Source organism: Arachis hypogaea, chromosome 1, assembly GCF_003086295.3.
Source record: "Arachis hypogaea cultivar Tifrunner chromosome 1, arahy.Tifrunner.gnm2.J5K5, whole genome shotgun sequence".
Lineage (NCBI taxonomy): Eukaryota > Viridiplantae > Streptophyta > Magnoliopsida > Fabales > Fabaceae > Arachis > Arachis hypogaea.
Genome location: NC_092036.1, coordinates 9,787,204 through 9,815,000, shown reverse-complemented (window position 1 = coordinate 9,815,000; position 27,797 = coordinate 9,787,204). Strand labels below are relative to the sequence as shown.

Here is a 27,797-nt window from a genome sequence, read left to right as displayed (position 1 = left end):
GAAGCAGCGCCGGCGGGGTCCCCCTCCCGATGACGACGAGACGGCGGCGGCAAACTCTAGCAGCACCGGCGCATCTCCTTTTCCTCTTCTCTTCTCCCTCATCGCAGCACCGTCCCCCTCCCCCTTCCCCTTACCCCTCTTCCTTTCCCCTTCCCTTTTCCCCTCTCCCTCCCCTCCCCCTCTTCGCGTTTCCTCCCCCACCCCCCCCCAAAACGCGTTTCCTTCCTCCCCCCTAAATGCGTTCTTTTTTGTTTTTATTTTATAATTTTTTTATTAAAATAGGGGTATTTTAGTAATAAAATTAAAAATTTTATCGAAAATAACGATTTAAATAAAAAAAACATTAAAGATGATTCTAAATAAAAAATTACGTTAGGGACAGTTTCGATTATGACCCTCATTAGGACCAAAACAATACTTATCCTTTTCTTTAATTATGAAGTTTAAAAAAACGAAAATAATTTTTTAAAATTTGAATTGAAAAACCTAAAAAATCCGTGTTAGTACAAAATTTTCTTATATTAATTATAAGTAAAATTGGATTCAATTATAAAAAACATTAATTCATCTTTCATTGTAATTTTTTTTGGAAATAATCAATTATTTATATATAAAAAATTAAATATTTTAAGGTAAAAAAGTTAGTAAAGTAATAAAATGAGAAGTTAATTATCATGAATTTTACAATATTTATAAAAAGTATGTTTTATTATCTTAATTTAAAAATAATTAATTTGTTATTTTATTACTTTATTATCAACTTGTTTTTTTAGAAGATACTGATTCATAAGGAAAAAAAAATTCTCATGTTACTGTTTTTCACGGTATTTCACAAACAATAAGTTTTAAATTAATTTGTAAAGAGACATGTGAAAATCAAACCATTTTAATAGCATTTTTTTATAGTTAAAATGTAACAATGATGTTAGAAACTTTTTTGTAATCCAATTTTTTTTTTGTCCACGGTATCTCTCAATCTAACAGGTTAAAAATTAATCCGTCGCGGATTGAAACTCTATTTAAGGGTCTGTTGCTGATCAATGAATTGTTTTATGCATAACGAGGGATTCAAATTTCCGACACTTACTTAAGCGGAGGAGTAAGTTAACCACTCGACTAACCCAAGTTGGTTAGGAGAGACATTAAGTTAATTAGTAGTTTTCATCCGTTTGTTTGATATTCCTCTACTAGCAAAGCAAAGTTTGAAACCAATTTCAAAATATACCATAGATACTTACCATAGACGTCACCTAGTTACAATTGCCTTTTATGGTGACATACTATCTATTTAATTAACATTGATGAGACATGAACTCCATGAATCATAAGACTGTTCATTTTTTTTAAATAGATTTATTCGTAATGCATAATAGAATGCAAATAGATCAAATTATTCTAAAAAAAATATTTGTCACTACTTCTAAAAGAATAATGATTCCTTTAATTTGTTAAAGCAAATAAGAGAACATGAACTTGTGTTTGGCTAATAACTTGAAGAACAAGAAACATGAGAATTGAATATCATCCAAGAGCTGATCTTGTCATCTCATATGCCAAGAAGCAGGCGGCGTTGGCCGGAACGCTTCGCGCCATGGCCGGCCCGAAACCCTTATAAAGGCCTTTTAAACCCTCCGAAGCTTGAATCTTTCTAAAAGCATCAAAGGAGCCAGAAAACTTTGGGTTCTTGTAATCATCAACTTGGATCACACTCTTAACAACGTCGGTTGGATACACCATGAACCAAAAGGAGGCTCCAGCCACGCCGCCGGCTAGAATCAGAGATCCTCTGCCTAGTCCGGAAGTGTCAGGGCCCCCTGCAAGCATTTGCTTGATTGCTTCGTAGACACCAAACATTATGGCGTTTCCCGGTATCTCGCGGCCCATGGTCGGAATCAAGCCTTTGAAAAGGCCTCTCATGCCGCCTTCTGATCTTAGAACTTGCCTCGCCACGTCCATTGGTCCTCCGTACTTCACGGCAGCCACCGCCGCTGTTCCGGTCCCAGCAAGTGCGCTTTGTGCTTGCAGCCTTATCAGATGAACATATATTTTAAAATATTAGTTTAAGTAGGATCGGATACATGAATCAAATAACACACACTTGAAGTAATGTTCATTTGCCGCTGAAATATCATATCTATTTTTATATAAATATATATGTTGTTTAATTTATTTTTTATGTGTATTTTATATTTTAATATATATTTTAGATAATTAATTTAATAAAAATGTTAAAAATATTTTTTTATGATAATTTTTGTTTAAAAAATACGACTTATTTATTTAGCCACATTTTAATCCAAAGTTATACTTTTATAACGTATAAAAATCAAGTGCTACAAACTGAGAAAATGAGATTGAAGAACCTGCATTTGACAAGTTCAGTGGGGCAAGCAAGGAAGGAAACAGCAACGCCGGCGCCGGCGCCGCAAACAAACTGCTGGCTAACTGAGAGGGGAGCACCAGGTTGGGTCCTGACCAATGCTTCCATCTGTCCTCTAACCGTAAACAGCACCGCATTGAAGGCTGCAACGGTTGCAAGTGGGGCCCCCATCCCTTTGTACAAGCCTCTTGGACCTTCAGCTGCTAGTGTCTTCTTCACAGCATCAATTGCACCTGAATACTTTGGAGACTGACCGGGTACTGGTGTAGGCTGGCTCTGCAGCTTCACCTTTATGGTGTCGAAGGGGTGGCCGCATATTAGCTGCGCCGCCCCTCCCACCGTCCCTGCCGTGAGGTCCTTCGCCACGTCTCCCATCTGCAAAAGCATGTCATATCAATAAAAGGACAGTCTGGTGCACAAGATTCTAACTCAGAGAGAATCTTTTCGAGATTTGAACCTGTGACCTCGAGGTCATAGCATGTTCTTAGAAAGCTGGACTTAAAAAAATTGGTTACATGGACTAATCGACGCTATAATCAGATTAATCAACACATACTTGGACAATTACATTACATAAAAAGGGAAAACAAAAATTCATACATGAACTAATTTTGAAAAATGAAGCCATCAGAATAATTCACATTACTAAGAATTAAGGCAAAAGGGGGTGTGCAGCAGAGAAGAATCTTACTGAGCTGTAGCTAAGGAAAAGAATGGGAATATCCAAGACTTGTTAGAGAGAAAAGAAAAAGAAAAAAAGAGTATTGTTATGTATCCAATGAGGGATGGTGCATGCTTTTACTTATTGAAAAGCTTCTAAGGGAATTCAAGAATTAGAACGAGAGAGAGAAAGAGAGTGAACCTTAGAGAGCCACAAGACTGAGTAGTGTGTGTGTGTTTGGGGTTAGGACAAAAGAAAGAGAGAAGCAAGTGGCTCAAAAGAGATTCAGATGATAGGAGAATGGAATTTTGTGACTCACAAGGTAAAGATAATATTAGCCACTACTACTCTACTACTCTTTCTTTCTTTTCTTTCTTTCTTTATTTCTTGCTCCAACACAAGCAGAGATTGAGGTTAGATTTGGATTTGGATTTAGCCAACACACACAACTTTAACACATGTGGATTTATGTGTTCCAATTTTTATGGAGCAGCAACTAGCATGTGTGTCAGTGGAATTAGAATCCTCTAAATTAGTGAGGGAATTGATAAAGTGATAAAATGAAGAATTAATTATCATTAATTTTGTAATTTTTACTAGATAGGTGGACCACTATTTTAATTTAAGAATAATTAATTTCTCACTTTACCACTTTACTAAATTTTTTTACTTTAGAGAATTTTGATTTCTGTCAATGAATGATACCTAAAAAAATGTTCAATGGATCAACTTAGTACCTACTACTAATTACTAATTATTATGTTACTCTGTTATAGATAATTGTTTCATATAACAGATAAGATTACAAATGAAATTATCTGGGCCTATCGGAATGGAGTTTCAAACAAAATTGAAATATAATCATTATTCAAATCTTAATTTATTAGAAAAAAAAAGAAAATTAAATTAATATTAAAAAATTACTATTTATATTGTATCAATTAAATTTGAATCAATTTTTTAATCTAATTTCGAGTCAAAGTATTGTGACTAAAATTGTATGATTTATATCTCATCCAAATTTTAAATTTTAAAATTTTATCATTTAAATTATAGATTATCTAAATTTTAAATATTTTGAAGTTTAATAATTTTAACTTCTTGTTCTTTCAAACTGAATTATATCGACTCCAAATTTTAAATTTTATAAACAATTTAATACAAATTATACAGATTTAAAAAACACATATCAATAAATAATTTATTTATTTAAAAAAATACTTAAATGCATATTTCTATGGAGTTTGTTACTTGTTAGGATAGTTTATTTAATTATTCAAGTGTAATAGTTTTCTGAGTATGAAAAATTTAGTGATATGAATCAATTTGGATTACTCGAATACTCGTTCGTTTAAATAAGTCTCAGACGTTGTTGAAATAAGATCTTCAACATACAACAACCTATTAAAACAAAAGTTGGTGATATGACTCATATTTAAAACATCTTCAATCTTTATAATATCATGTGTTTTTTTTTTTATGATTAACACCAAAATTGATGCCACATATAATGTCTTTAAAAAAAATGCCACCGCACCTTTCAAAAATCTCACTCCCAAGCATTGCAAGATCTTTGGTTTAAGGAGAACTCCACCTCTTCTTCTCTATTTTAAATTCGTGACTAAAAATTCAGAAATATAGTTCGTGTTTTACACGAAACTTCTAATTAAAATCAAGTTATGATAATAGTTTATGCCAGTTTGATATACAAACCCAAAAATATATATATTAAAAAAATTGGTTAGCACAGTTATTAGCATTATTTATTTTTAGCCTGAATATGTCTAATAAGATATATTTATGAAAATCATACATTTAGGTGACAGGTAATGGAACCATAATTAAACAAAAATTAAGTCACTTTTAGCAAACTTGACCAAGTCTTTTTGTTTTCCTTAAAAAAATTTCAAATAGGGCTTTAGAATAATGACAAAGCAAAAGAGAAAAACCCAAGTTGGAACTACATAGATTCTCTCAAAATCCAGACAAATCAACTTGCTATTTTCTTGTTCAAGGTTTTGATTCCAAAGACATACATAACAAACTTTTTGGGGAACTCATGAATTTGTTGTGTACATTGTTTAATTTTCATAGCACTGGATTTTAAAGAGTGAATGTTTTTGGAGAAATATTATGGATTAATAAAATCCATCAAGTTAATTTCCTCTGCCAAGAAAAAGCCCTCCAAGTTTGAAATTCTATTGGGAAGTTGGTATTTTTTTTTAATCAAAATAATTTTTTTTCTTGGTACAAAAAAAATGAGTTGCTTTGCATGGTGTAATACATCAGACCCAAGGATTAAGAGGTCATTGAGGAGGAGCATTGGGGATTACCATGGAGGAAAAACTCTTGCAGCATTTGCCAACATGTCTTTTAAAACTGGTAATAAATTTTAATTAATCTTTCTAATCATTCAACAAATTTTTTATTATTTTTTTAGTTTCTTAATAATGTATCTCCTATTTTTCACATGCAAATTAATGTGTCATTTCTTGTGCTTTATATTAAATTAAATGTTAGATAATACCACAAATCCACATATATTACTTATAGAAAAAAATTGCTGAAAATCTGAACAAATTTTGTGTTGTAGATAGTGGCAAGAGAAAATTTATAGAGGAGATAGCAAGACTTGGAAAAGGGAATATTACCTCAAAAGCTTTTTCATTTAGAGAACTATGTGCTGCAACTCAAAACTTTCACCCTTCCAATGTGATTGGTGAAGGAGGCTTTGGTAGGGTTTACAAAGGATACCTTAAAAGCACAGATCAAGTAACTACTTCAACTTATCTTTAAAAAAATTATTGTATTACTCCTTTCATTTGATAATAATTGGTATATCTGAAAATTAATGTATTCGAACATAGTTTATGTTCGAATATACTGATTTTTTTGAAATACCAATTTTTTTGATCTGAGAGTTATTAGTAAACGATCGTTCGATTTATCGCGTTCTAAAGTGTTGTGTGTTGTAATGTAGGTTGTTGCTGTGAAGCAACTTGACAGGAATGGATTTCAAGGGAATAGGGAATTTTTTGTTGAGGTTTTGGTTTTGAGTCTTTTGAAACACCCTAACCTTGTCAACTTGGTAGGGTATTGTGCTGAAGGTGAACAAAGGATTTTGGTGTATGAATACATGGTTAATGGTTCTTTAGAGGATCATTTACTTGGTAAGTAAATATAAATCTTGCATATCAAAAATTAATTTCAATTATTATTCCATTTTAGTAGGATGCTAACACTAAAATTAGAAATTAATTATTATTTAAATATGTATTATATTACATAATTTTTACTTTTCAGACATCGATCCAGATAGAACACCATTAGATTGGCAAACTAGAATAAAAATTGCAGAAGGTGCAGCGAAAGGACTCGAATACTTGCACGAAATAGCAAATCCTCCGGTAATATACCGTGATTTTAAAGCATCAAATATTCTTTTAGACGAAAATTTCAATCCAAAGCTATCTGATTTTGGACTCGCAAAAGTTGGTATACTTGGTGATGAAATGGCACAAGTATCCACAAGGGTCATGGGAACCTATGGCTATTGCGCACCCGAATATGCATCCACAGGACAATTGACTATAAAATCAGATGTTTATAGTTTTGGAGTTGTGTTCTTGGAAATGATCACAGGAAGAAGAGTGATTGATAATTCGCGAAAAACAGAGGAAGCAAACTTAGTCCTTTGGGTATGTTTTGAAACTTTTTTCTATTAGCTATCAATATTTATATGGATATGCTACGACGAAGATTTTTTTTAATCAAGAGTAAAATTGACGTTTTTTTTATAAGAACGAAAATGTTTGATAATAAAAAAAATTAGTCAAAAACAATGACAATTAATGAATGTTAAATAAGAAAGTTTTGACTGTTTTTTTATCTTTGTTCTCTAACATTACCGTTACAAGAGATAGGTAAAAGAAAAAAAGATAATGTACAATGCATACATTTTGTATAAATTTAATGAGAATCTTGACTTTCTATTTAATTATACTCTTCACAAAAAAATTTTTTTGAGGCTTTAACATTGAGTGATTGATTGTGCTCATATATTTTCAGGCACAACCACTTCTAAGAGACAGAAGAAAATTTGTACAAATAGCAGATCCATTGCTAGAAAATAAATACCCCATAAAGGGTTTGTACCAAGCTCTAGCAATAGCAGCAATGTGTCTTCAAGAGGAAGCTGAAACAAGGCCATGGATCAGTGATGTGGTTACTGCTCTTTCCTTTTTAGCAACCAAGAAGGTGGACGGAGATGCTTCCTTAAACGACAATTGTACTCAAGGTGGCGATTTTAATGGAGACAACAATTCGAATGACGACGAAAATAGCGACGATGGCAATAATAATAAGAATAAAATTCATGACGGATACGGAGACAACGATAAAGATAAAGATATTAATAATAATATTGACAATGACAACAACGATGATAATGATGATGTTAAGGAAAATAAAGGATAGTGAAATGAAATGCAATTTTTAAAAGAGACTTGTGAACTATTTTATGATATCGTAAATGTCATATTAACAATTTTTATTACCGTTGATTGGAGTCAAAGCAAACCTAATTTTTTTTAAACCCCTGCATGTGGATTGTGTAAGAATTCGTTTATAGTTTTAGATATTTTTTTGGTGTCATCTTTTTTTTGGTCTATATAGATTAATAATAAAATAATAATAATAATAAATATAATTTATGATAGACTACTATTAACATTGTTCATCTATGAGGATGCTATTATTTATAATAAATTTCATTTGTCTATTTCATAACAAACATATATAACTCTTCGTCTTTCAGCATGCCTATAATAGTTGTAAATTTGTAATCCCGATTACACATCCACACACAATTACATCATGCCCTAACAGTTTGATCAAAACACACACGCTCGAATCTCCTTATAAAATTTGTAGGAAATGTATAGGGAATAATAAGAATACTAACTAATGTGAACAATGGAGTAAAAAAAGAAATTAAAATTAAAATCATAAATTAAATTATTAATTAATTAATTTTGATTTCAGATTTTAAAATTTAAAAAATAAGAATTTGTAATTAAACCAAATCACAATCGGTACAGTTACTCCCAATATCACGTTAACCTCTCATTCTTCATTTGCAATCTTCGATCCGTAGAATCACCCTAGCGTCGCTGTGTAAACCCCGTTAACTTAGTAGATAATTAGCTAATAAATTAATTTTTAATAAAGAAAATTAGAAATGTGAATATTATATTAAATTAAGATAGAGTTCATTGGAACGAGAATTTTGACACTAATTTCAAAGAATTCGGCCTAAGATTAGACCGAACGAGCTGGACCAGTTGAACCGGACCCAAACCGAACCCGTAAGTCCAACCGGCCAAGCACTTAAGTGGACCCAAGCTTTCTTCTTCCTCATTTCAGCTGAGGCAACGCTGAAAGCTACAGAGGAAAGGAGAAACGAAAATTTTCCCAACCCTCTTACGGTAAATTCAAATTATCGTAACTCCTCCATCTGAACTCTGATCGCTGCACTGTTTGCGGCCACGCGTCCACTGCGTCAAGCTCTACATTTATACCAGAACAATTTCATAGGTAAGCCATTAATTACTCTCAACCACTCTTTTCCCCCAATTTTCGAAAATATTGTAGGGGTGTTGAATTCCTTTACTTTTTGATGTTTTATGATCCAATTAGCTTGAGGGAAACGTTCACTCTTACTTATAATGTTCTGTGAAAACTTAGGCTAGATGACTATAGGATCGATTGGAATGTATGTGTATATAGTATCTTGTTAACTAGTTGATTTTGGTTTGGTGGTTGTTAACTAATTAGTGAATTGAATAGTTTGTTGATTAAAGATTTGAGGATGTAAATTTATGGTTGATGATGCTTGATGGTTAGTAGTGATTTGATGAATTTGTTGATGATTTGAAATATGATTATTGTGGTGATTGTTATGGTTATGAGGAAGGGTATGTTGTGTTGAATTGGTAAGTTTGGAAGTGAATAGAATGGAACTTTTGAATGAAAATAAGGTTTGGGGAGAATTGCAAAACTTGGTTTTGGGCCGAACTTCGACGAGCTATAACTTGGCTTTCGGAATCCCAAATTGATTTCAACTTGTTTTAAATGAAAATTTGTTTCGCAAATTTTGTGCCGTTCGAACAACGGATGAAAAACAATTTAAAACGACTAAGTTATGCACGTCGAAAGTTTTGGTGTGAAATATGTCATTATGCAGGTGAACACTTCATGATTATGCAGCTTTCTGGTTGATCTGATTTTTTTGCAAAAACATACGTCCATGCGTACGTGTGGCCCACGCGTACGCGTGGCATGGACTTTTTGACTATGCGTACGCAAGTGGTCCTATGCGTATGCGTAGTGAGCCAGCATGCATGTCCACGCGTAGGCGTGACATGAAATATTCACCTACGCGTACGCATGACAAGGGGATGCGCGCACGAGCTGCTTTTTTACACTCGCTCACGCGTACGCGTGGCCCATTTTTCAGCAAACATGATTTTTCTGAGTTTTAAACTCTAGTTCAAACTTCTAAACCTCTATTTTCATTCCTTTAGTAATAAATAATAGTATTAAACCTGATGATCAGAAGAAGTTAGGAAATGGGGATAACTTGGAGGTGAAGTAACAATTAAAAGTGGTAAATTGATTATGAAATGTTATGGATGATCATGTATGATACTTGGATTGAATAATCAAATGAATGATCATGTATGATATTTGGCTTGAATAATCAAATGATCTGAGATACGAGATTCTATGGGTAAAGTACCGTGGCTTGCCACCACGTGTACCAGGTCGAAAACTCGATACTCTGTTGACCCTATGACGTAAAGGTGACTGGGCACTTATAAATTCTCGGGAATGATACCCCATTGAGCGATTTGATATATATATATATATATATATATATATATATGAGAAAAAGCTATGCATAGACTCATGGGATGCGCGTCGGGGGACAGTCCAAAGGTTTAGCAAACCGGACTTGTCGGGTTGGCTTGATAACCGACAGATGAAACTTATCATCATAGGATAGGCATGCATCATGTGCATATTACTTGAATTACTTGTTTGTGCATTAACTGGATGTGCCTAAGTGTACTTGCTATGTTAAATGTATATTTACTACTTGCAGTACTTGTAACCTTCTTGTGTTTGCTTTTATCTGCTTATTTGTCTATGGTATGTTATCGGAGATGGAGGTATGGTGGAAAGGCGGTAAAGACTAGATTTAAGATTAAATTAAGTTAGGTTTAGATACTCTTAGAAAACCACCTTTTATGGTTTCTGTTTAATACTTTAAGCTTAATAATCTAAGTGTCGGCGTTCTAGGATTGCCCCTGGCATTTCCAGGACCTTATATCTTATATGTGTCGCACCTTTACCATACTGAGAGCCTCTGGTTCTCACCCCATATTGTGTTGTTATTTTTCAGATACAGGTCGAGAGGCATCTCGTTAGGTGTCTGGACTTTTGAAGCGAAGTGGTTATCGGGTTACTTTTTGATTGTATAGTCGTGTATATATATATACACTTAGTTTTCTCTCCACATGACTTGTTCCTTTTGACCCTCTTAGAGGCTTATGGAGAGGCAAGATTTTGTTTATGCAGATTTTGGTTTTGGATATATATATATATATATATATATATATATATATATATATATATATATATATATATATATATTATATATATATATATATATATATGTATGTATGTATGTAAATATTCTCCGGCCAGTCTTGACTTCGCGGGATGAGTTAGGAGCTTGTTATTCTGTATCTTTGGCCCTCTATTCCTATTTTTAGTTATCTTATGCTTGCTAACCATAGCTTTCTTTGTACGCAAGTTCACGAATTTTCTGAACATTGCGCTGTTATTATACGATTTTTATTTCTTCTGTTCTTCAAGACTCCTAGTTTATTATATTCTTTCTGCTATTATATGTACACTTTTTATTTTAGAGGTCATAATACCAAATCATCTCTGTTTTACGGCTTAAGCGTAAAGCTCTGTATAGTAGGGTGTTACACGCTGCACTTCTTCGCTGTCCGGTCCGACACAGCCCCGCCAACGCCGCATATCCTCCCGCCGCCAACGCCCAGCCTCTCCGCGTTCCACTTGCGTGCCGTAGCAACGGGAGATCGCGCCGCAGCAGCTACGTCCTCATTACCGTTGCCTACCCGCCGCCCCCGTTGCGCCGTTCGAGACATGTTATCTCCGTCGTCTGTCCTCCCTGTTGCGCTGTTGTTGATGTTGTGCCGCACCTTATCGATGCCGCCCTTCATCCCACCGATTCAACTCCTCCTCCTTTTCCATCTCTGGCTGCTGCGCGTTCGGGTTCAAAGCACACGGAGCAGATTCGCAACCTTGCGCTAGCCGAAATTGTCGTTGCGTCGCTGCTCCGTCGCGAGGATCTCCTCTCCTGCCTCCATGCGTCGCTGTTGATTCTCTCCACCCCGCAAATGTGTTGGATGTTTAATTCACTAGGTATGTAGATGGTTATTTTAATTCTTAATTGGATGGTTATTTTGTTCAATTTAGTTTAAGTATATACAATTAACAAATATTAGATGGTCATTTCACTAGGTAGCCGGATGATTATTTTAATAATTACGTGGATGATTGTTTGATGATGATCTCGCGACGATGATGGAGGAGGAGGGGCGGACGATGATGGCCGGTGAAGAAGCTTCTAACGCTGGAGAGGTTGGATGATTGATGAGGGTGGAGTGGCAGACGATTTGGAAGGAAGAGGGTGTTTGGGTGAATTCCTTTGGTAAATTAAGATTGGGATGATTAATTTTTTTAAATAATTGTTTGAATTTTTTTGCTTAAGTAATTTGAAGAATTTTCTTATTTTTTTCCCCAGTATTGGGCTAAATTCGGAGCCCATTATTCACACAATTTAGATTTCTCGTTGTCTCCTTAGCCGAATTAAAAATTGTATTTAATATAGAATTTTATTTTGATACTATGTCAGTGTAAAATCGTTTTACACATGTATCTAATTACATAACATCATATTAGTAAAAATAACTATTTTTTATATTAACAACGTGAATAGTCATCCAAAAAAATAATTATAGCTGTACGACTGTATAAGATATTTTACACTATTAGTATATCAAAATTAAATTCTTTAATATAATACAAAATAATTTTTGAAAATTAATTTGATGTAGAAATAAAATTTTCTAAGATTAAGGTGAATCTATTCCAAACTTTTTGTACGTGCCATCTCATCAACAACAACAATAATAAGAGTAATACTACGTATACAATAAAAATTATTATTATTGGTTAATTTGATATCTAATCAATAATAATTTATACTTATATTTATAAAAATCTTATACATAAAAAATATATAATTTATATTTATATTTATTAAAATTTATACATAAAAATTAATATAATTTATATTTATACTAATTAAATACTAACAAAATATATTAATTTCTCTAATAATAATACTAATAATATAGTAATATACTTCCCAAAAGAGAGAGTACAAGAAACACGTTGACCTTAAAAATATTTTTCTTCATTCTCTCTCTCTCTCTCTCTCTCTCTCTCTCTCTCTCTCTCTCTCTCTCTCTCTCTCTCTCTCTCTCTGTTTTCTGGTTGAAAGTGAAGAAGCAGGGTTTATGGCCTCCACTCACAAAACCCTCCGTTTCTCTTCTCTTCTATTTTTCTTCACTCTTTCACCTCAAATAACCCTTTGACACTCCCATATTTACCCTTTTTGCCACTGCTTCAAACCACACCTTCTTCTTCTTCTTCTTCCACAGTGGCAGCTACAAGGTTATAGCTTGAGTTGAGAGTGGTTTGTTGTTGAAGTAGCTGTTGTTATGGCTATGGGGCTCTCAACTCACAGAACCCCTTTGATAAGACCATATTGCCCTTCTTGCTTCCGTGTTGCTCTCTCCTTCTTTGCTTCTCAGTCACACCACAACAGGTTCATTACCAAAGTTCTAATCTTTTCCCCATTCGGTATCTTCAAATTATTATAATACTGAAAAAAAGGAGTTTTCTCTGTCAATGTAATGTTGGGATTTTGATAGAAAATGGAAAGTCACATCTGTTTTTCTGTTTGTTTGTTTCTTTGCTTAATATTCCTGTTTTTTTTTCCACTATTAATATTGTTCTTATGATTGCTGAATAATGTATAGAACATACGGTGAGTCTAATGCTGCTAGCTTGTGAATTAGAGGTGGAACGTTTCTGTTCTAATATCTAAATATTGCACTAGGTAGTAGTCTTGTGCATTGTGTTTGTTTGTGTGAGTGGTGCATAGAATGTTGAGTTGTGTTGGTTATTTGTTTTTGTTTATTATCTCTTCTTAGGAAGTGGATTAGTTGAATTGAATTCATGGAAGCATTTGGTCTGTTTTGGACTACTATTGAGTTGAACTATCTTTTTATTTTCTGGCTTTGATTGGTTTCTCTTTTCAATTTGAATCTTTAAGAGAGTCAATGGTGAATTTCAAGAGTTCAAGTTTGGAAAGTCAATCTGGTTTTCTGTTTTTCTTTGTGGCGTTATGCAATCTCTAATTTCCCATTTCATTACCGGTTTTTGGTGTTGTTTTGTTTGCCCTAGGTGATTGTGATTGTCTTGCAACTTCTTCGTGATAAACTGAAGAATTGAGTAGGCTATTACATTGTATTTATTGGTAACCTTTTTTATTTCTTTGTATGATTTGAACAGGAGAAAAAACAATATTCTCCAAATCAGCACTGCATATAGGAACTCTCTGAAAGACTCATACTGTAAGAAGAGAGGGAATTTTGGGTCGAATAAATGTAACAGTATGGAGTATAACCATAAATTTCTACACAAGATTCCAGTTAATATTTCATCAAGGAAATTTTCAACTGCGTCAACGGCCGGTTTGGCTTCTTGGAATCCGAGATTGTCCGGAATTTCTGCTGATAGCAAAATATGTTCTCGTAGTAGGAAGGCGTGGGAAGAGGCAACAAATAAGATACAGGAAAGTAAAATGATATGCAATGGACTGAACAGGTTTCACCAGAGCAATTCTAGTTATGAATCTAATACATTATCTTCCAATGATTTTGAGGCTATTCCGAAGAATTTGAGGTGCAATATTGAGCTACAGGGTCGCGGTGGACCTGCCTCGCCTTCTGTGTTGAACAATTCAAATGTTTTTGTAGAGAATGAAGAATTTTGCACCCAGTCGTTCGTATCTTCACTTGATACAGCTGAAGCGGCTGTTCCTATAATTAATGGCAATCATGGCTTGGATACAACTGCGAAGGCTGCAGCTAACACAACATCTACTATACAGGAATATCGTACCACTAAATCGAAACTTAAAGACAAGCTCTGTAGTATCTACGAAGATATATTGGTTGTTGATAATATTTCTCTTGCAGAGAAAGTAGCAAAGATGCTTACAGTAAATTACAGGCATCTTATTCATGCTTGTGATACTGAGGTATAAACCTTGACTGTGCTAACTTTTGTTATGGTCGTTCCCTGGTTGCAATGGTGTTCATAATTTCATCTTTTTCTAACACCTGTATACTCTGAACATAAATTCATTGGAAATTTTCCTATCATTTTATTATAATCTTTCTTCAATTCATTGCACATTAAAAATTGTACGAGTTTCTTGGCAATTTGTATTCACAATTTTTAGGCACATAATATTTTTTTTTCTCGGTTCATAGGTGGCCAAGATAGATGTCAAGCAAGAAACACCTGTAGATCATGGAGAGATAATATGCTTCAGTATATATTCAGGACCAGAAGCTGATTTTGGAGGTGGAAAATCCTGTATCTGGGTAGATGTTCTTGATGGTGGGGGCCAAGAGATTTTTGATAAATTTGCCAAGTTTTTTAAAGATCCCTCCATAAAAAAGGTGAACTTTTCTTTCATATTGTCCTGCCTTCTGTCTATATTCTTTACCCTATTAGTCTTCTCGACATGTAGCACCTCGTAAGCCTTAATGGCTTGATTTCACCTGTGTAAATGATTCTTTTAAGAGAGATAAACCATACCTTTTCCCCACCCAATAGCCCAAGTTTAAAGATAAATTGATCCTTGATGTGATATCAGATCCTCTTGTTCAAGTGAGTGCAGTCCGTGCGCCTCTACTCTTATTGATGAATCATGTGAAGAAATTTTCAGCCTTGCAAGTGTTCATCCCTTGTTCTGTAATGAACTAAGTAATTGGTGAAACGATTGTTCTTCTTTATCTTTTCATGTTTCATGTAGAAGGGTTCATGCCTTTTTAGTGAAGCATTTGTCATTCCATAAAAAATTGACACAACGGATCTTGCATCACAAATTCACATTGGCTTTGTGACTTATGTTGAAAATAATTTTGAAATGGCTAAGTCAATGGTGCTTTTTGTAGGTCTGGCATAACTATAGCTTTGATTGTCATGTTATAGAGAACTACGGATTTAAGGTTTCTGGATTTTATGCTGACACAATGCACATGGCACGACTGTGGGATTCATCAAGACGTTGGGTCGGTGGTTATTCTCTTGAAGCACTTACAGGTGACAGAGAGGTCATGTCTAGGACCATGCTGACTTGTGAAAAGGATTTGATAGGTAAGGTGTCAATGAAAACTATATTTGGTCAGAAAAAGGTGAAGAAGGATGGTTCAGAGGGTAAAATCGTTAATATTGCTCCCGTTGAAGTGCTTCAAAGAGATGAACGTATACCTTGGATATGTTACTCATCCTTGGATGCTAGAAGCACTCTAAAGCTTTATGAGAGTCTAAAGAATCATCTATTGGATATGCCTTGGAAATTCGATGGAGTACGTGTTTCAAATAAAACTATGTATGATTTCTATAAGGAATATTGGCAGCCATTCGGTGAGCTTCTAGTGAAAATGGAATCTGAGGGAGTGCTAGTTGATCAGTTTCATCTTCAAGAGATTGAAAAAGTGGCTAAAGCACAGCAAGAGGCCGCTGTTAATAGATTCCGAAAATGGGCATCTAGGTATTGCCCTGATGCCAAGTATATGAATGTGGGGAGTGATGTACAGTTGCGGATACTGCTCTTTGGTGGCACGGTTAACAGGTGCACATTATATAAATCTCTTGTGCAGCACTTGTTTCTACCTTATAAAATGAGAATTTGGATCTTGAAAATTGTTCTCATACAGTAAAGTTTTGAAGAACCAAGAGATCTTTGTTTTGTTAATATCATCATAATTGTGTCAAATTTTCTATTCATTAGTTTCTTATTTTGGGGCATAACTGCTTTTACCTCATTCTTCTTAGCTTGAATTCTTGAAATAATTCAATTGAAATCTATAAGATTATTACTTCCATGCTCTCTAAAGTCTGATTTGTACCTTTTACTTTCATGTAAATTTGGTGTCATTACTCTTCCATAGAATAGAAGTCACTCCAAACTTATTCTTTGACTCATCTGTTGGAGGAGAAAATATTTGCATTTCTGTTTTATTCTTTGCTGTTTGCAATCAACTGGTTAAATTATATACATTAGTAAAACTCTCATTGTCGCATTGCTGCTTATCCGTTACAGGAGAAACCATGACGAGATGATCCCGACTGAGCGGATTTTCAAAATTCCCAATGTGGATAAAGTGATTGAAGAAGGAAAGAAGGCTCCAACAAAATATCGTGATATTAAGTTAACTAGCATTGGCTATCCCCTGCGGACTGAGATGTACACGAGTAGTGGTTGGCCTTCAGTTAGCGGTGATGCTTTGAAGGTCTTGGCTGGCAAAGTTTCTGCAGAATATGACTTTGATGACTTTGATGACGATTGTGACTTGGAACTTGATGATGATTTTCGAAATTCTTGTCAAACTGAAGTTAAACCTGTAGAAATAGAAAAATCTGCTTACGGAACAGCCCTTGCTGCTTTTCCAACAATGGAAGAAGGGAGAGAAGCCTGCCATGCAATTGCTTCTTTATGTGAAGTCTGTTCAATTGATTCTCTGATTTCTAACTTCATCCTTCCCTTGCAGGTAATTCCTCTTTTTTCTTACAAAATTTTTGTATTGTTTTCTTTTGCTATTCTGGTTTTGTTTATCAAATTATCCCAGTAAAAGTTGTTTCAAATGTATTCGAAGGCTAGTATATATTTGTTTTTGCATATCTTCGAGAGGATGTTGGTATATCATAGCATTCATAGATTGTATGTGTATCTTTAATTCTTTTGGAACAATTTTTACTTTTTATTTATTTTTTATATCTTCTATGCGATAGCTTGGTTTGTTTTCCGTGGCAGGGATGCAATATATTAGGAAAGGACCACCGTATTCATTGTTCCATAAATATCAATACTGAGACAGGACGCTTATCAGCAAGAAGGCCGAGTCTGCAGGTTCTTCTAACTCCACTCCCTAGACTTACAAGATTCTTTTTAAATGTTTTATATTTTATATATGATAGGTCGTTTTAGCATCGTTTGATTCATATAGTTGATGTCACTTAGTGGGACAAAGCTTAGCTGTTTGCCTATTTGGTTTTGTTGCATTCTCAGCAAATTTATTACAATAATTTGAGCTTAGAATTAGGTAGATGCACTATGAATATTTGAACCAACATTCAAATATGGATATCTCATGGACTAGTTTGATCATTGGCTTTTTTAATGCAACATGTTTAATCTGACTCACATATAATTCGTAATCAGAATCAACCCGCTCTGGAAAAGGACCGTTACAAAATTCGTCAAGCATTCATAGCTGCTCCTGGGAATTCTCTCATAGTTGCTGATTACGGTCAGGTTAGTAGTTTACGTTCCCATTATAATTCAACAAACAAGAAGAAAATTCTTTCAACTGATGTAGGTTTCTCTTTCTTTTTTTCAGTTGGAACTTAGGATCCTTGCACATCTTGCTAACTGTAAGAGCATGTTGGAAGCCTTTGAAGCTGGCGGAGATTTCCATTCAAGAACTGCAATGAATATGTACCCATATATTTGTGATGCAGTTAACGAGAAGCAAGTGCTTCTTGAGTGGCATCCGCAGCCTGGTGAAGACAAACCCCCAGTTCCACTCCTGAAGGTAAATCGACTTTCAACATGTCGATGCTAGTAACCTTGCATTTCATTTTGACTTGTTGGATTTATTTTGACATATTTCATTTCAGGATGCCTTTGCTTCTGAAAGAAGGAAAGCTAAAATGCTTAACTTCTCGATTGCATATGGAAAGACGCCAATCGGGCTTTCTAAGGATTGGAAGGTACCCCAAACTCTGACTTATTGTAAAGGATTTACATGGGGTGAGTGGTTTGATTATCTTAACAAGATTGCATATATTTTTCTTAGGTTTCTGTGAAAGAAGCGAAGAAAACAGTTGACCTTTGGTACAATGATCGAAAAGAGGTGCTGAAATGGCAAGAGGAACGTAAGAAAGAAGCTCTCGAGTCTAGTTGTGTTTACACATTGCTTGGGCGATGTCGTCGGTTCCCTTCGGTTGACCAAGCTACCAACTATCAGAAAGGTCACATCGAGCGAGCAGCTATTAATACTCCAGTGCAGGTCCTTAATTCTTTAAAAATGCATCAATGCTGTAGTCCTCTACTATACTTTCAAGTTTGAAGACCAGTTATAATACTCTTGAAACGTACTGATCGATCTCTATCTACAGAGCTTTCTCGTCTTACTTTTCTTTATTTGTGGAATGCAACAGGGTAGTGCAGCAGATGTTGCCATGTGTGCTATGTTACAAATTTGGAATAATGAACAGTTGAAGGACCTTGGATGGAAGTTACTTCTACAGGTTAGTGTTTATTTCTTGAATATTCTCCTGTTTTTGTACAACAGTATGTGCTTATATCTTTTTATTAAGTTCTTTTCAAGTAGTTTCATCAATTTGAGTTTCGAATTTTTAAAAATTATAATAATATATTCTACTTATGTTGAAGAAAATGGGATTGGTTAAGTTAGGTTATGGATTCTTTTGTCGAATAACATGAGAAAATCGACGACATTTTTAGTATTGGATTGCTATAATGAAGAAGAATCCATTCATCTAGTTTTGTAAGATTTGGTTATAAACTTTCTTATTCCATATATATGCTCAAGCATGTGTAATGACGAAGCAGGTTCATGATGAAGTCATATTGGAAGGGCCAACAGAGTCGGCTGAGGTTGCGAAAGCCATAGTGGTTGAATGCATGTCAAAGCCCTTTAATGGCAAGAATATTCTTAAAGTCGGCCTCTCTGTGGACGCCAAGTGTGCTCAAAACTGGTATGCCGGGAAATAGAAGGTCAGGCGTTGGCAGTGTGGTGGGATAACTTTGCACCCTTTGTTAACAAATCCATGGCTTGTTTTGGGAGAGGTGTTAAACCTTGGGGGAGTATTGTCTGTTAAGGTTCTATTGGTGATTTGTAAATTTGTAATCAAAAGTTCTATGGAGGCAATTATATGCCCTGCATTGATTTCTAGGAAGATCGTTGTGACTATAGTTCTATTGTGTTGTTTAGGTGATGTCAAAGAATTGGGTTTTTAACTGTGGCTATCCATATGCGGTTGTTTTCATACAAAAATGATAGGTGAAAACCATTAGATGATAATTTAGTCAAATATATCAAATCATTTAACGGTTTTTACCTATTATTTTTACATGAAGATAACTTCACGTGAGTGATCAGCTTTTAACTTGGAAAAAATGAAGCAAAGATGCTTATATCAACTGCATTAGCAAGCTATTCTTATTACTGTTTTTAAATGTACAAATATATGTCATATATCGGATCTTCATGCAAACTGTATCATTTGTATTGTATATAGAGAATGAAATTTACTGAAAGTTGTTATCTTTTACAAATTATGAGTGTGATCCATATTGTCTTAGGCTAATTAGTTCTTGCTTTGGTTCTAATTGTCTCTGTTTGTTTACCATTTTTCCTAATAAATTTAAGAAACGACAAATATAAAATATATTCATAAAAATGAAAATGTCATGTTAAAGCTTGATTTTCGATAAATACTCAACAAACACATATAAATTGAAAAATTAAAATAAAATCAGATAAAAAAAAGAATGAAATTTTAATAGGTTAAAAAAGGCAGAAAATTGGTTTTTAAAAGCTTAAAAAGCTTTAATCTACAAATGTTCCATATTATCTTTAACACATTAGGCATATTTGATACAAGACCCATAATTATTAACGAAATCATACTACCTCAACCAAATAGCGAACAAACAATCATATCCCAAAGTGAAAACTACCTTCACAAAAATATAATTGATTTGCATGTCACTTAGCAATAACCAAAAATAGACTTGGTAGATAATTAAAAGATTTTGCAGCCAGATTCTAACCGCAGATTAATGCTCACATTTTAGGGTTTCAATCTTATGAACACTGCAACTGAGATAAGTGTATGTAGTCCAAGAGAAATTCCACAACAAATAATAATAATTACATGAAAAGATCTGTTCATCTGTCTTGATTTATATTTTATACAATGCTTTTAAGTAGCCTAGTTGGGCACCTCTTCACCACCAAACACCACCCTCTTTGTAATGATATATCCGATAACCAAACATTGCTTATCATATGCCTAAAAAGTTTATTTCTTCCATGAAAACTTACTTTTTTCAAAACTTTAACAAATTCTCTCATTAACTAAACTCAAAGAAATATAGCATCAATAGGTGCCATTGTAATGCTGGTTTTTTTTTTTTTTTTTCGGTGGAGACTCGAGGAAATCACTCCAATTCAAAAGTCAACTTATGATAGAATTTAACAGATAACATTGTATGCTCTCTATTTGTCATGCTGCTGCAGATCGATTTCCCAGGCCGAGGCCAACTGCAAGTGAAGTTGATCTGGTGGCATACCTTCCCATTCCTCAGCTGTGTCAGCTGAGGAAGCTTCATGCAAATTCAGCAAGAGCTCTTTCTTAACTTCCATTGGAATCCCAAAGGTTTCGGGACCATTATCCAACACTATCTCCAACAACTGAATTATGACAATGAATTCAATATTTAAGCCTCAATGAAAGAAATAAAGCAGATAGAAGTAAAGCAGAGGCAGAACTGTTTTCAGCCTAAATATGACAATTTAACCGTCACATAAAATCATCATGAGATTTGATCTTGTGGCACTTCTTGAATTTCTAAATAATTATAAATTAGTTAGTGAAATCCACAGATAATGGTATTTTATTGTTAAAATTATTTTTCTAAAGAAGATAGATCCACCAGTTTAGGCTCTGGAAAACTACTCAGGACTCCTATATCATCTGTCCCTACCTACTAAATTTGGGAAGTGGAAAGTGTGTTTATTTTGTTATTTTAAATGAGGGGAGAAAAGTTCTTATGACTAGCAACTTTGCATATTCTGGCTCAAAGAAAGGTAATCTAAACAGAAGTCATACCTGTTGAATCCAAGAGAAGCAGATATCATGCAGGTTCTGGTCCAGCAAGAATTGTCCGATGGCAGGCATAATCTCACAGGCAATCTCATTTGAAAGTTGGTCAATTACAGGACCCGTTCTATCCATAAGTTTTACAAGCAAAAGATCATCTGCAGTGGATAACACTTCTGCGAAGGCCGAATCAATATCACCCACTTGAAGGGCATGCATTGCATTGCTCCAAGAAGTCCAGATGGCATCCCTATCTTGTCCAACATTGTCATCAGCCATAGCTTCTGCAGTCATTTCGGGGATTGCAACTCTTGTTGCTCGAGCTGTTCCATTGTCCTCCCCAGCAACCCGAATCGCTTCCAAGGTAGCTTCATCCTTGGAAGCTTGCCAGACACTTCTTGCAGAAGGCCCCTCTCCAAGCCGAATGGGCAGTGCTGCTTTATCCCAAGCTCTCCTGCTGCCCCCTTGATCACCTTCAGGAACTGATTTTGGTGATCTCGCATCAACAGAACTACCACCAAAAGCCCTCCGTGTGGAAATCTGCCCATTTCTGGAAGCACCATACCCAGGAAAATCCCATCCCTCAGACGTGTCAGATCTCCAAGATGGCCCTCTTCCCCTCATACCTAATGCATTTCCATCTGCTTGAGAAAATCTTTCGCTAAATGGAGTACGTCCATCACCACCTCTTCCATATTTAGCAGTGGAATAGTCATTAAAACCATTATACTTGCTAGAAGGCCTACTGGACCCCTCAAACCCTGTGAAGTTACTACCTCTACGACCAGATGATATCGATAAATCACGTGACATGTCTTCAACAATTCTTTCTAGACCTCGAACTCTGTTCTCTAGTGTCACCATGCCATCATGAGATCCACCCATGAAATCCTGCAAAGTTTTAAAACATTTATCACTTAAAAATAACATATGCCAGAACTATAAATATATTTTTAGGCCATGTAGACCATACCTGCAGCATGTTCATCAAATGAACCTGTTGCCTTTCTAGCTGCAGTAGCTGCCTCTGGATGGCCAACCAGTTTCCCCTGTTATTAGAGAAGGATACTTCTGATTGACCGGCAAGATTTGAAGAACCCTCCCTTTGATCAATTTCAGTTCTATCATCAGTATCAAATGCTTTTGCCCTCAGTTCTTTTGCATTCATCCTCTTATCAGGTGCAAAATCATCAAAACTATGTTGTTTGGAATTTCTATCATTGCCTCTGTCTAACATGTGATTGGGGATGTTTCTCTCTTTTGAATCTTTAGCATTAGCCCCAGATTCCTCCTCATTGTTTGAGCTTGAAGAATTGAGACCTCTCCGAGGAAGAACTACTTCCACTGGCAAATCATCCGAACCCCTTCTTTCAAGTTTCTGGAAAAATTCTGGGTTTAATTCTTTATCACTTAAGGCAGGTGCTTTCTTTTTTAATATTACAACTGCTTTCTCTGAGATGCCAGCTGCTTTTGCTTTGCCAGTGGAATCCACATCTGAAGTACCTGCGGGCGACTCCTTTGCTGAAGGATCAATCTTCCTGTCCCCAAGATTTAATTTTGCACTTGTTTCTGGTAAAGGAGATGCACTAGATTTGTCACCATCTAAAGGACAAAAACAGTTGTCAGTAAGGTGAACAAAGACAAAATGACTAAAAAATAGATTCTGGCAGACAATCCACATATACCTACCACCAGATACAGGCTTTGAATCATCAGGGGGTCCATCTCCTTTCCCTGCAATATTTTTCCACAATTGCAATGCCTCCGTCATGCTGTCTCTCACAGGTTTTATCTGAATATCAGGAAAATGTTACTTACATACACAATATATTATGAAAAACAGAAAAAGAAATGCATCAGCTATTCTACCATGCTTGGACAAATAACCCTCAGCCGCATACATACAAGAGGCATACATAATACTATCATAACTGACACCTGCTAGCCCAGTAACACGACATTTACTAATTACTATAAACTTTCTGTGGGCAATACATTATTCATTTCATGATATTTAAAGAAGACACAATAGAATTCCAGCAATAAAATGAAGTCAATGGAAAAAATCTATTTTATAAGCTCCTGTGTTGGTTTGAGGGCAACATGTGTCCATGTCATTATTAAAAGATTTCCTTCCTAGAAAATTTTTATTTTTTTAAAGAAAAAAAAATGTAAGCAATGATAGCGTGGATCTTCTGTTCTGATCTTCAGAGAGAGGAGAGAGAGAAGAAATGGGATACCAAGAAGCAAGTTCAACAAGTTATGATAAGAAATTTCACTCAAATACCTTGTCAAACCGGCAATCCTCCAGTACTGCTACTGTCGATGCTGCTCCATCGGCAACCAAACCCCTAGAGTGCAGAGCCAAGGAACTTAACGCGTCAGCCGCTGCTTTACGTGTTGCCCAATCAGTACTGGTAAGGCAGTCATGAATGCTAGGAAGCAAGTGTTCCAAGCTTTGTGGTGTAATTGCTCCAACCTGCAATCAAAACTCAATTACTGCTCAGGTTTCGTACTAGATCTCTTCTCGCCTACAGGTACTTTTACTAGCATAATAGTTTGTTTATTCAATTTCATTAAATGAAGACAAGGACAGAAATAAAACAGGACTGAAAAGTTGGACAAATGCAACAAGAAATTGACAGATCCAAAATAAAAGAATATGAATATTTTTTGCACTGATCTCTACTTCATCCAGCTAAAGCTGATAAACAATGCCGCCAGATCTTCCAGTGCAGTTCATAAAACCCCATTCCAAACATAAGTCTCATTCGGCCATGTCAAACTGAATGTCTAACATTTTTTTCAGTTTTATATAATCCTATGAATCAAGTATAACAAATAAATACTACATTCTCGCCTATCTGCCCAAACATACCCTTTGGTCTGTAGCTGAATGTCAGCCTTAAAATATAAACCCTAAGTTCCAAACACAATTGACCAACAACTACAACTACTACTAAACTAAGCCATTTCCCCACTATCTAAGTTCAGATTCAAGAATCAAATGAGACCATTGCATTCTATCATAAACCATTATTGCATACAAGCAATTAAATCCAAGTTATTTATACCAATTTTCGAAAACAGGGTTGAGGGACAACAAAAACGCACTCCAAACTCCACAATTTAGATCAATCAACACATTCACCTACACCATTTCATTTCATTTTATTCCAAGTTCATCTAAAAACAATGGCTCAAAACTCAAAAGAGGCAATGTGGCAAACCTGCGACAAGCTGGAAACAACAGGCAAGATTGCAGCCTTCGCCAAGAAATTAGGGCTTCCAAGCAGCTTACAGATCCTCGGACAAATCTTCTGGAACGCCGGCACCAGCACCCCACCACCACCACCACCGCCGCGGCAGATTCCACCATCTTCGCCAAACAAGCCGCGGCACCAGCCTGAACTCCCTTGTTCTGCTCTCCCATCGCCTCAAACAACGGCCTCACAAACAACGCCACAACCGAACCAACTCCAGCACCATTATCACCACCACCATTACCATTGCCATTGCTTCCTCCTCTCAAATACTGAGCGGCAAGTGCTCCAACTGCCTCACGGCACGCCTCACGGATGCCGGAATCAGCATCCTTGAGGCGGCGAACGACGGCAGCGAGGATCTTCGTAAGGTGAGGGACGGCGGCGTCGGGATGGGAAGCGCAAACGAAGGTAAGGAGGCGGAGAGAATCTTTCTTGACGGCGGGTTTAGGGTCAGCTGATGCGGCGTCGTATAGGGAGTTGAGTATCATTGGAATTGATTCAGGGGAGAGGGTCAAAATGGTCTTTTCGAGGTCTTCAATTGCGATCTGGTGTGTGTCTCGGTCCGAGAGCTTGGAAATGGAAGTTAGGATCCTCTGTTTGAGTTCCACCATAGCAAGGTGGGTAGATAGAGAGGAAGCATTTGTTGTTGTTGTTGAAGGCGTTGAAGAAGAAGAGTGTGAGTGTGGTGTTTTTGATGCAGAGTGTTGTTGTTGAGAGGGTTTTGTTGTGGGTTTAGAGGTTCGAGTATGAGTCTGGGAACTCATTGTTTTTGTGTGTAGTTTCAAATGCAATGTTGGTGAATGGAGTCTCAGAGTTTTTGGAGGGTGGGTTAGGTTGCTTTGGTGAGAGTGAAAGGAAAAGCTCAACCGTTATTCTAGATCTAGGAGCATGAAGAAGAAGGCGAAGATGAGCGTGGTAGTGCGTGACCTGAGTGAGGGAAAAAAGATAGAAGGTTGAGTTTTTTTGAAAAAAATGATCATCATAACAGTTAAGAGAGACATCATTTTGAATAAACAAATCTTTAGAACTGTTTGATTTTAAATTCATTTTTACAATATACTTACTTACTATATCTTATATATTCTTCTGTTTCACTAATAATGAATTTATTATTGCGAATAGACTTTTTCTCTAATTATTTTTTAAATAATAAATTTAAAAATTAATTAGATACAATAATACACGATTAATCATTTATGTAAAATTATTTATAATAATAATGTATGAAGATAAATATTCTTCGTAATTAGTTAATTAATTTATCAAATTTATTATTTTTAGTGATTAGTTTACTAGCATATATCAAAGAATATAACATTTGTTTGGGCTTAGTTATCATCACCATCAACATTATAATTGTAATCTTTGCTTTGGAATTCTTTTTCAATAATATTTTTTCCCTTTTGTTTATGTGAATTGCAAGGGAAGGGATATGAGGAAATTTTAGGTATCTTTTGATGGGCCCGTTTGTCTACTATATTACCTAAATACTCTCTTTTAGAATTTAGATTTAGAAGGGGCCAGGAAACAAATTAACCTCGGTTTAGTTTAATATAAAAGATTCCATTACTTAGATCCAACCAATGTATCTATTGGGCCTAATGAGATCATACACTTTTTGTCATTCAACCCGACCCGGCCCAATAAACAAGAATCCCCATCGATTAAGAGAAGGAGGAAAGAATAAGAACCCTTTCTAAACCCTGTCTTCTTCTTCTTCTTCTTCGTAGCGGCAAAAGGAACGAAAGTACCGAACCCATAAAACTTGAACCATAAACACAATGTTTCCCTTCTTGTTCGAACCCCAAAGCGACGAAGAGATCGAACACTCCGAAGAAGAAGAAGCATCCGAACCAGAATCAGAACCAGGATCCGAACCGGAAGAATCAGAAGGAGAAGAAGAAGAAGACGAACAAGAAGCTTCTAGAATCTCAAAGGAGAAGAAGAAGAAGAAAACACAGTCTCCGTGGGACTTCGCCAAGTACACTGAGTCAGTTGCGGAGGAGCACGCTCGCCGGAGTACAACCTCCGTTGACGAAAAAATCTCCAAAGCATTAAAACAGCGCTCAACACCTCTCGCGGTTCCTTCGCAAAACAACGACGTTGACGACTCATCAGATTCCGAACCTGATAAACAGGTAAAACTAGCTCACTTTTTTTTTCATTATTTAAATGAAGGTTTCAAGGACAACTTTCTCCCTAGCTTATTTAGCTGATTCATGGCAGAATAAAATGCTTTTATTTTTAATTCCTTGTTTCAAGATATTGTCTTATAGGCTCAAGTTGAATCATGACAGAAAAATAAGTGCTTATTTGTTTAAATTTTTTTAAATTGTTTTTAATAGTTGATTGAAAAAAGGAACTTATTTGTTTGTGTTTTCTTTTTTAATTAATTGGACTTGTTTAGGAAGATTATAGACCAGATGAAGAAGATGAAGAGGAGGGCAATGCGGCTGATAGCAAGTCCTTTTTCGCTCCTTCTGATGGAGCATCTTTCCATGCGGATTCGTTCTTGCAGCTTCATTTGTCACGGCCTTTGCTCAGGGCTTGTGAGGCCTTGGGGTATGCTAAACCAACGCCAATTCAGGTTTGCTTTTACCTTGTGTTATTGTTTGTCTTTGAATCTTTACATTTTGATTATGTGGTTTTTGTTACTAATTTACTCTTGCGAGGCTTGCATATACTTACACTAATAAATTCATCATAATCCATTGTGCGGTTGTATGTTTGCAACTCTATTTTGAATGGTATTAGAATCTCTAGATGAATCAACCTTAGACTTCGATGTGTGAACAGTTCCAAGTATAAAACATGTGCAAGTAGCCACTATCGTCACTTTTATTTGTTGTATGATTTCATGCTTTGTCGAACACTAGAAAAATTTACTTGTTCTTGGGTTTGAATGATGGTAGGCAGCTTGTATACCATTGGCGTTAAATGGTCGTGATATATGTGGAAGTGCCATTACTGGGTCAGGAAAGGTAGTGCTTCTTTTTCTGTTCTTGGGATGATTGTTACCTTCTGACACTATCCACTTTTCTTTTCTTGGTAACTGAGTTGTATCGTCTGTGTTTTAATACAGACAGCTGCATTTGCACTTCCCACATTAGAG

General features: G+C 35.5%; 4 protein-coding genes across 5 annotated transcripts; 2 read left to right on the top strand and 2 right to left on the bottom strand.

The window, feature by feature from the left end:
• Window positions 1-1,421: 1,421 nt before the first annotated feature.
• LOC112795646 (mitochondrial carnitine/acylcarnitine carrier-like protein) lies at window positions 1,422-3,544 on the bottom strand. 2 transcript variants are annotated; one of them, XM_025837696.3, is made up of 3 exons: window positions 3,243-3,544; window positions 2,364-2,755; window positions 1,422-2,026 (listed from the first exon to the last, which is right to left on the bottom strand). In XM_025837696.3, the coding sequence occupies exons 2-3, from the start codon at window positions 2,753-2,755 to the stop codon at window positions 1,522-1,524; spliced, it is 897 nt and encodes a 298-aa protein (XP_025693481.1). In that variant the 5' UTR covers window positions 3,243-3,544; the 3' UTR covers window positions 1,422-1,521. The 2 variants fall into 2 exon arrangements, with proteins under 2 accessions (XP_025693481.1, XP_025693473.1); XM_025837688.3 differs by having other exon boundaries at window positions 3,072-3,518.
• Window positions 3,545-5,038: 1,494 nt separating this feature from the next.
• Window positions 5,039-7,597, top strand: LOC112801113 (probable serine/threonine-protein kinase PBL23). The gene is made up of 5 exons (XM_025843704.3): window positions 5,039-5,423; window positions 5,635-5,813; window positions 6,022-6,211; window positions 6,345-6,739; window positions 7,110-7,597. Exons 1-5 carry the CDS (start codon window positions 5,156-5,158, stop codon window positions 7,515-7,517), a joined length of 1,440 nt encoding a protein of 479 aa, XP_025699489.1. The 5' UTR covers window positions 5,039-5,155; the 3' UTR covers window positions 7,518-7,597.
• Window positions 7,598-12,572: 4,975 nt separating this feature from the next.
• LOC112795637 (DNA polymerase I B, chloroplastic/mitochondrial) lies at window positions 12,573-19,869 on the top strand. The gene is made up of 12 exons (XM_025837675.3): window positions 12,573-13,032; window positions 13,782-14,532; window positions 14,768-14,959; window positions 15,458-16,137; window positions 16,609-17,056; window positions 17,320-17,415; window positions 17,728-17,820; window positions 17,906-18,100; window positions 18,186-18,278; window positions 18,365-18,577; window positions 18,729-18,818; window positions 19,144-19,869. Exons 1-12 carry the CDS (start codon window positions 12,926-12,928, stop codon window positions 19,303-19,305), a joined length of 3,120 nt encoding a protein of 1,039 aa, XP_025693460.1. The 5' UTR covers window positions 12,573-12,925; the 3' UTR covers window positions 19,306-19,869.
• A 561-nt stretch (window positions 19,870-20,430) lies between these two features.
• Window positions 20,431-25,640, bottom strand: LOC112795629 (microtubule-associated protein TORTIFOLIA1-like). Its single transcript, XM_025837662.3, is given in 7 exon segments — window positions 20,431-21,010; window positions 21,429-22,310; window positions 22,393-23,021; window positions 23,109-23,211; window positions 23,707-23,898; window positions 24,650-24,763; window positions 24,766-25,640. Coding segments are annotated over 7 exon segments (2,799 nt in total). The 5' UTR covers window positions 25,450-25,640; the 3' UTR covers window positions 20,431-20,815.
• Window positions 25,641-27,797: the final 2,157 nt, after the last annotated feature.

What these genes read in the sequence shown, in the direction of transcription:
- LOC112795646 (XM_025837696.3), bottom strand. Translation starts at nt 2,755, where the DNA reads ATGGGAGACGTGGCGAAGGACCTCACGGCAGGGACGGTGGGAGGGGCG. An exon ending in ACTGAACTTGTCAAATGCAG is followed by an intron (nt 2,027 to 2,363) that starts GTTCTTCAATCT and finishes TCATCTGATAAG; the next exon opens with GCTGCAAGCACAAAGCGCAC.
- LOC112801113 (XM_025843704.3), top strand. Translation starts at nt 5,156, where the DNA reads ATGTTTTTGGAGAAATATTATGGATTAATAAAATCCATCAAGTTAATT. An exon ending in CAACATGTCTTTTAAAACTG is followed by an intron (nt 5,424 to 5,634) that starts GTAATAAATTTT and finishes TTTGTGTTGTAG; the next exon opens with ATAGTGGCAAGAGAAAATTT. An exon ending in TTTAGAGGATCATTTACTTG is followed by an intron (nt 6,212 to 6,344) that starts GTAAGTAAATAT and finishes TTTACTTTTCAG; the next exon opens with ACATCGATCCAGATAGAACA.
- LOC112795637 (XM_025837675.3), top strand. Translation starts at nt 12,926, where the DNA reads ATGGCTATGGGGCTCTCAACTCACAGAACCCCTTTGATAAGACCATAT. An exon ending in TTTGGTGGCACGGTTAACAG is followed by an intron (nt 16,138 to 16,608) that starts GTGCACATTATA and finishes TATCCGTTACAG; the next exon opens with GAGAAACCATGACGAGATGA. An exon ending in CTATTAATACTCCAGTGCAG is followed by an intron (nt 18,578 to 18,728) that starts GTCCTTAATTCT and finishes GGAATGCAACAG; the next exon opens with GGTAGTGCAGCAGATGTTGC.